Source organism: Pteropus vampyrus, unplaced genomic scaffold (genome assembly GCF_000151845.1).
Source record: "Pteropus vampyrus isolate Shadow unplaced genomic scaffold, Pvam_2.0 Scaffold85, whole genome shotgun sequence".
NCBI lineage: Eukaryota > Metazoa > Chordata > Mammalia > Chiroptera > Pteropodidae > Pteropus > Pteropus vampyrus.
The window spans coordinates 612826-621621 of record NW_011888866.1 but is presented as its reverse complement, the minus strand read 5'-3'; the positions used below and the strand labels follow the sequence as shown (position 1 = coordinate 621621).

The window sequence follows — 8796 nt, the reverse complement described above, 5'->3', positions numbered from 1 at the left end:
GCAAATGTAAATTTAATAATATCAATGTTAAACTTTCCTAATTGTGAATCATGCTTTATAAGCTACAAAACACTTACAGAACTCCCTTAGAAGGTGTTGGAGCTACTAGCCTAGGAGTATGGGAGTGGAGGGTGTGAGGGACTCCAAGGCCCAGAGAAGGAAAGTAGCTGCTTTAGGGCACCCAAATGTGTTCTTCTGGTGTTGCTCTTTGGTCAATGAGGCCCTTTCTCTGTGCCCAGCACTGGGAGGGCTTCCTAACAGTAACAGCATAGGAGTTTCGAGACTGGGGAGGTTGTGTCCAGCTGGTGGCCATTGGTGGGGTTGGAGCTGCCCACTGCATTGGGCCTTGTGCTCTAGTCTTGGTTTCTGGCAGAGGCCCCGTTCTGTATGGACACTCCTACCCCTCCGTGTCATGCATCAGGGTCTCTGAGAAGGGAGCAAACCCAAAGTGAATGCATTTCTCATTGAGAGATGGCCTGGTTCCCACCCACTCTGTGCGCTCACTCAGACAGTCTTTGAGAGGGTGACCAACTTGTTCCAGTTTGCTCCACGATGTCTTGGTTTTAAAATAGAAAGTCTTGTATCCCAGGGAACCCTCAGTCCCAGGCAATCTGAGATAATTGGTCACCTAGTGAGGCTGGCCTGGCAGAGTGGGGAGGTATCTCATGTGAGGTCGCTGTTGGGCCAGGGGTTGGCTCTGACTGAAGAAGAGCACTTAGAAGGCCCTTCCAGGAGGAAGCCCTTGCTTTGGCCCTGGCAAGTCCTGCTGGGATACCCTGAGACCAGCTCCAGCTGGGCAGTGCATGCCAGGTAGGGTTTGCCCTGTACTGGCAAATCTTACTGTCCCCTTCTTTGAAAACATGTCCTCAGAGTCTATACTCTGCATGTGTCGGAGATATACATGACTTATGTGTCAGAGTTTGTGAGAGGAAGTGAGAAAAAGTTGAGACCATAATGAGCTCCTTTTGCTAGACACCAGGCCTCGGCAAGTCATTGATTTCTCCAGCCTCAGGGTTTAAGGGGGATAGTAGTCCGGGAGAACGAGGGTATGAGACAAAAATGGAATAATGAATCCCAAAGTGCTTCGTAAACTCACTGTGAGGGGACATTGCAATGATTCCTGTTTTCCTCTAGAAGGAACAGAGCGGCCTGCACTACGCAGCCCTTGGAGGCTCTGAGGATGTGGCCCGGGCCCTCATCCATGCAGGAGGCTGCACCAACGTGGCTGATTATGTAAGTGTGGGGCCTGGGCTGAAGGGAGTGTCCTCTGCAAAGTCTTCCACGACCTCATTGATTGGGGAGGCGGGTAGGAGTGGGGCCCAGGACCAGGGAAGCTGGCCGCAGGTAGGAAAGTCAAATAAGGTTCTAGTGGAACAGAATTAGAAACCAAGGTTGCACTTCTTCCCGAGTGAATTTCCTCCTGTTCTCCACTCATTTATCCATTGGGTCTTAGTAATGATCTTTTTATTATACATCTAGCCTCTTGGTTGTTCATTTTTTTTCCTGTTATGTTGTAGTACACATAGTATACCATAGATGACAGGGAACCTTGTGGTTAAGACGTGGACTTTGGTGTCAGACAACTCGGCTTTGCGACCTGGGTCTGCCACTCAAAAACTAAATGACCTTCAGCGAGCAGCTTTGACCTCCCTGGGCCTCTATTTCCTTATCTATAGGTCCTGTTATTATTCTCATTACATAAATGAGGAACTATCTATTATTTAAATTAGAAAGAGGTCATTTCATATAGCTGAAATAAATACTCTATTTAAAATTATTGTAAAGACAGTGTAACACAGTTTATTGGAATATAGAGGGAAAAAGGCATCCTTAATCCCAAAGCTCTAGTAAAGCAATACTTTATTCCCTCTCAGTTTCTCCTCAGCACCTCCAACTAGAATGAATCCAGGCTAAGGCAGAATTCTGGAAAGGGGGACGCTTATTTGTTTTTCCCCATCAAGACGCAAGAATCTCGACTCTAGTCCAGTGGAGTCTACCCAGCCCAGGTATCCAGAGTTGCTGCAGTTTTCCTAGTAGCCGTTTTTAGGGGCTGACCATGCCAGATGTGGTCCAGTGTTCACATCACATTTTACTTAACAGTTCCTCAACTGTTGGATATTTAAGTTGGCTCTGATTGTGCCACTATAAATATTGATTTCATGAACATCTTTATGGCGTATAATTTTTTATTTCTTTTGTATTATATATGAATTTTCCAAACTGGATTTCTAGGACAACTAATAAAAACATTTTTATGATTTTTGATATGTTGTTAAATTGCTTTCCACAAAGTTCACAGCATGTAGCTCCTAGTCATTTTTGAGTGACCTTTCACCAATATTAGATATTAATCAATTTTGTAGTTAAATGATTCTTTGTTATTGTTTTATTTTAAATCTCTTAGATTATATTGAACTTTTCCCATTAACTCATTTTTCTAGTTTGTTCTTCTGTTGTGAGTTATTTCTTCAGATCTTTTGCCCTAATGGTGAGTTTTTTGTTTGTGTTTTTTTTTAAACTAATTTTTGGACCATCATGTATGCTGTTTGCTCTTATAATTTTTTGACATACTGAAGGTGTAAGTTTTTATGAAATCAAAATTATTCTTGACACAAGCTTTGAATTTTAATTTAGTAATATTCTAGTTGTTTGATGTTTCTTTTTAATCTTCCTAAAATGTACTTTTACATATGGTGTGATATATTAATAACAGATGTTCCCCCCGCAATTTTTTATGTCTCTATCTCAAGTGTATTTATTAAATAATTCTAACATATTTTAGTGCTTTTTCATTCCTTCCATCATCACATATTTACATTTTGATATATGATGGGTTCTATTTCTGGGTGAAAGATTCTTTTTTAATGAGTTGTATTTCTAATCTTGAGCCAGTACCATACTATTTTATTGTTGCCTTATAATTTGTTTTAAAGTCATATATAATAGTCTCCCTTAATTATTCTTGTTAGTATAATTTTTTTATCCCTTTATATTCTTACCTGTTTATTCTTCCAATTGAAATTTAAGGTAATTTTGTCAAAAAATTAAAGATTTAGATTAATCACTGTACTACTGTAAACTAATTGGAGATCATTTAAATGATTTTAATAATTAGTCTTCCTCTATAGAACACAATATGTCTCTCTATATGTTCAAATATTAATTTAAATCTGCCAACAAAATTATACTTTAAAATTCATTAAAGGAAGTTTAGAAAATGTAATAAAATCATCCATTATCTACTACCCACAGATATGCTTTTTTATTTACTCTATAACAATTTTTTAAAAATTACCTATTTTAGTATAGTTAGAATTATAATATATATATAATTTTGTGCCCAGCAATACAGCATTTCTGTATTGCTGCATAGCTTTTGATGATGACATTTGGTCTGATACTAGATGGGTCATGATTAGCCTCTTTAACAAGGTATGACATCAAGTTTACTTGTCAATACCAGTGGTACAGCTTTATTCGTGCATATAAATTTTCTTTTGGAAAGATTCTCAGAAGTGGGCATTTGAGGTTGTGAACATCTTTCTAGTTCTTGATTTATAAACCTAATCACTTCCTAAAAATCTTGTGCCAATGTGCAGAGCCACAGCAGTGTGTGGGCCACACATTTCTTACTCCTCTCACCAACATTGTATATTAGGTTTTACATTTTTCTTCCAATTGAAAAAAAAAAGGTCTATAGTTTACATTAGGTTCACTCTTAGTGTTATACATTCTATGGGTTTGGATAAATATATAATGATATGTATCCACCATTATAGTAACACAGAGAATGTTTTCACTGCCATAAAAATCCTCTGTTTGACTATTCAACCCCTACCCACACCCACCCAGCCTCTGGCAACCATAATCTTTTTACTGTCTTCATAGTACTGCCTTTTCCAGAATGTCATATAGTTGGAATCATACATTATATAGCCTTTTCAGATTGGCTTATTTTACTTAGTAATATGCATTACAGCTCCTCCGTGTCCTTTCATGGCTTGATGCTATGATAGCTCGTTTCTTTTTAGCGCTGAGTAATATTCCATTGTTTAGATACACCACAGTTTATTTATCCATTTGTTTACTGAAGGACATCTTGGTTGCTTCCAAGTTTTGGCAATTATGAATAAAGCTGCAATAAACATCTATATATATAGGTTTTTATGAGCCATAACTTTTCAACTCCTTTGGGTAAATACCAAGGAACATGACTGCTGGATCATATGGTAATAGCATCTTTAGTTTTGTAAGAGACTGCCAAACTGTTTCCCAAGGGGGCACCGCCTTGGATGAGAGCTCCTGTTGCTCCACATCCTTGCCAGCATTTGGTACTGTCAGTGTCCTGGTTTTTAGTCATTCTAGTAAGTGTGTATGTACATCACTGTGTTTTTTTGAGCACTTCTTTACTTTCTATCACAAGATGCTCCTGACTCATCCTATATATTTCCTGCCCTAGTCCTAGAATCAATTTCTCCAAGAAGCACCAGTACCTTTTATTGGAGAATGTGCATCTTGCTTTTATCACATAACTATATCTTTAAGATCTTTCCATATAAGTATATATATTTAAAAACCTCCTCATTCTTTCTTATAGCTGCATAGTATTCCACTCCATGGTTGGACCATAATTTATTAAATTGTCTTCTATATAAGTGTGGTTCTAATCTTCTGCTATTACAAGCAATACTGCAACAAAAATCTACACATATATCATTCCATATATGTGGAATTATATCTGTAGAATAAATGTCTAGACATAGATTTGTTGGGTCAAAGGGCACTTGCACTTGTACTTTTTATACATACTGTCAAATTGCTCTCTCTATGGACTGTATCAATTTATACTCACTCAGTAATATAAAATGGTGCCCATTTCCCCACAGCTTTGTCAACACATTTGGCAAAGCTTTTGGATTTGTGCCAATCTGATGAGTGAAGAATTTTATCTCCATGCGGTATTAATTTATATTCCTTTTAAGAGTCTTCTGTATTCCCTTTTTAATCAAATGTCTGTTCATAGCCTTTGACCATTTTTCTCTTGGGTTATTTTTTATTTTGTAATGATTTACAGGAACCTGTTGAAGGACATCTGGTTGTTTCCGGTTAGGGGCTAATATGAATAAAGCTGCTATGAACATTCATGTATAGATTTTTGTATAAACACACATTTTCATTTCTCTGGGATAAATGCCAAGAAGGCAATTGCTAGGTCCTATGGTAATTGCATATTTAGTTTTATAAACAATTCCAAAACTGTTTTCCAGAGTGGCTGTACCATTTTACATTCCCAGCGGCAATGTACTTGTAATCCAGTTTCTCCACATCTTTGTCAATATTTGGTGGTGTCGCTTTTTAAAATTTTTTCCATTCTGATATGTGTATAGTGATATCTCATCATGGTTTTAACTTGTATTTCCCTGATGGCTAATGATGTTGAACATCTTTTCATGTGCTTTTTTGCCATCTGTATATCCTCTTCAGTAAACTGTCTAGTCATGTCTTATGCTCATTTTCTAAATGTTTATTTTTAACTGTAGAGTTTTGAGAGTTCTTTTTATATTCTAGAACTAGCCTTTGTAAGATATGTGACTTGCAAATATTTTCTCTTGGTCTGTAGCCTGTCTTTTCATCTTCTTAACAGGATCCTTTGCAGAGCAAAACACTTTTAATTTGACAAGATCCAATTCATCAATATTTTCCTTCTTTGGGTCGTATTTTTGGTGTCAAATTTAAGAACTCTGCCTAGTCCTAGATCCTGAAGTTTTCCTCCTATGATCCATTTTGAGTTAATTTTGTGTAAGATGTGTGGTTTCAGTCCAAGGGCTTATGTCGTTTGTTTGTTTTGCCTACGGAGGTCCAATTGCTCTGGAACCATTTATAGAAAAGGCTGGCTATCTAACTTCCTCCACTGAGTTGCTTTTGCACCTTTGTCAAAAATCGGTTGGGCATATTCATGTGGGTCTCTCCACCCTCGCCCCCCTTTTAAAGCATACTATTCACAGTGTTCTGCAGTTTCTAATAAACTTTTTGTTTTAGAATATATATAATTTTACATAAAACTTGCAAAGGTTGTACAAACAGTTCTCATATACCCCACATCCAGTTCCCCTATTAGTACCATCTTACATTAGTATGGTGTATTTGTCACAATTAATGAACCATTGTCAATACATTATTATTAACTGAAATCCATACTTTTTCCAGATTCCTTAGTTTCTACCTAATGTTCTTTTTCTGTTCCTGATGAAAAGTAGCAGAAAAGGGAAATGACTTGCCCAAAGTCACCTAGTGAGTTCCTGGCATAGCAAAATCTCAAACTTGGGTCTTCAGGTCCCTGCCCACCTTAAGGATAAGTTTTGGACCCCAGGGATTCAGGCTTTGGGGCTATAAATACCTCAGGCTACCGCCAAATCCATACCCCCGCCATACTCCCATCCTGCAGCCCCCGCCTGCAGCCAGGCAGTCCTGGGAGGGACACGTCAGTTGATCCACATGTCTCCCTCCTCAGCAGGGTGCCTCTCCAATGCATCTCGCTGTGAGGTACAACTTTCCCATGCTGGTCCAGCTCTTCATTGATGCCGGCAGTGACCTGGATGCCACTGACAACGTAAGTGGCTGCAGAAACCATCTGGGCCCCATGGAGCCTGGCACCCTCTTGGGCTGGCAGGGCTGGACTGCGGTGTATCAGCATGGCACCAGAGCTGAAGAATTGCTTTTTTAGCTTGTAAAATGCTATTTGAATATTTGTTAAAGGTAACTTCGTTTTATTAACCACTCTTCTATTTTGAACATGTTGGTGGTTTTCAAGTTTTTGCCATGATATATATAACACTGCAGTAAACGTCTCCCTACATTCAACCTTTTCCTTTTGCTGTCTTTTTTCCTTAAGGAAAATTCCCAGGGAAGAGGTGATGAAGCAGTCTTGTGTAATGACAAGAGGCCTCTGAGTCCTGAAGTTGTGATCTGTTAGGAGTCTTTTTAAATCCCTATCTCCACAATCCACCTCCCAACCATATAGTCCTCCGTGCTGGCATACAGAACCTCTAGGAGTAAAAAGCAATTTGGCAGGATATATCGTAGACTGTTAAAATGGTCAGTATTTGCAGGACTGAGAATTCAGCTTCGAGAAATATGCATAAAGATATTCATTGCAGTACTGTTTAGCAGTCCTTGATTTGAAAATGACCCCAAAATTTAAAAACTGAGAAGTGTTAGGTAAATTATGGTATGGATGTAGACTATTATAAAGCTATTAAAAACAGCATTTATAAGAGTTTATAATATGTGGAAAGTATTATGTTAAGTATAAAAATGAATGCAAAATGTATATATATAGGATGATCTCAAATATGTAAAACTATAAATATAATACACAGGATCATTACAGAGCTGGACTTAGGTGGGTTATCAAGTAATATTTTTTCTTTATTCTTTCCACTTTTTTGTTCTCTGCTGAGTATTATGTTCATTATTAAACCTCGTTTACTCCCTGCCTCCCATAACTTCTTAGAGAAGTTATAATCCTTTGTTAAGTTCCAGCTTGGTGTGTACCCACTCTGGTCCTGTCTTGGCTTTGAGCCTTGGCCCACCCTGTATGCCTTTCTGATCCTCCCATCCCTTGGCTTCTTCCGCAGAGGCAGCAGACGCCCCTCCACCTTGCTGCGGAGCACGCCTGGCAGGACATAGCGGAGATGCTCCTGGTTGCGGGGATTGACTTAAACTTGAGAGATAAGGTACTTCTCTGCTCACAACCATCCTCCCTTTCATGCTTTCATGGCTCCCTGTTTGCCAGAGACCCTGCTGAAATGCCTCCTGCTCTCAGAGTGTCAAGGCCTCCCCATCCCTATATACTAGCACAAATGCAACCTCCTCTAGGAAGACTTCCTGCCCCTTTATTACCTTCCCTTGCCTTCTCTGAGATCCCTCAGCATTTAAATCACCTGGCGGGGAGTGCGGTGGGGGAGTGGAGGAGCAGCACCTCAGCATTCCACAAACCCTTCTGAGGTAGCTACCTCCTCAGGTGGCTGGAGATCTGGGAGGTCACAGGCTCATGAAAAGAATGGCATTTGTATATGTGGCCCAGCAAGGCCAGCCCTTCAGGTGGGATGGGGAGGGTTGGGGGCGAGGAGGCAGACCAGGCCCTGAGGCTGGACCTGGGAGGGGCTCCCTGCTTTCAGCTGGGCCCCAGGGCAACTGACCACACTCCAAAGGGAGCTTCCCATTTCCCCACAGGTCCTAGGAGTGGCTGAGGCCAGCACTGTGGAGGAGGCATGGAGCAAAGGGCTGGGAGACTGAGGGGAGGTGGGCAAATAGGACACAATAAGCCCAAGCCCCATGCCCATCTCTGGGCTCTTGTTTCATCCAAGAAATGGGGCTGGTAACAACTATTTCACAGGTAATGTTGGAGTTATGCAGGCTTGTGTTTCATTGTTCTAAGGCTTCCTAAATTCTAAAGAAACACAAGAGGTGGTAGCTGGAATTATTATTATTACTTTATTCTACCTATGACTTTTCCACCTCTCTTGTCATGCTCAGAAAGCCCTTCTGCTCTCCAGTGTAGACTTCTGGGAACTGCTTTCTTTGGGCAGCAGGGTTTGTAGTCGGTGCTAGAGACCACCCTACATCCTTCCTGTAGAAACTGTGGCTTCCCTCCTCGCTTCTTACTTGCAGCAAGGAAAAACCGCCCTGGCAGTGGCCGCCCGCAGCAACCACGTCAGCCTGGTAGACATGATCATAAAAGCTGATCGTTTCTACAGATGGGAGAAGGTACTGACACCCTATGCTTGATCTCTC

At 40.3% G+C, this 8796-nt stretch overlaps 1 protein-coding gene across 1 annotated transcript in view; it reads left to right on the top strand.

The window, feature by feature from the left end:
- The window catches only part of ANKDD1A (ankyrin repeat and death domain containing 1A), a 38516-nt gene that overhangs the window by 23208 nt on the left and 6512 nt on the right, over window positions 1-8796 (top strand). The window contains exons 7-11 of the mRNA XM_023532577.1: window positions 871-922; window positions 1135-1233; window positions 6512-6610; window positions 7638-7736; window positions 8674-8769. Of these exons, the coding sequence (XP_023388345.1) occupies window positions 871-922; window positions 1135-1233; window positions 6512-6610; window positions 7638-7736; window positions 8674-8769 (445 nt within the window). The remainder of the gene's footprint in view (window positions 1-870; window positions 923-1134; window positions 1234-6511; window positions 6611-7637; window positions 7737-8673; window positions 8770-8796) is intronic.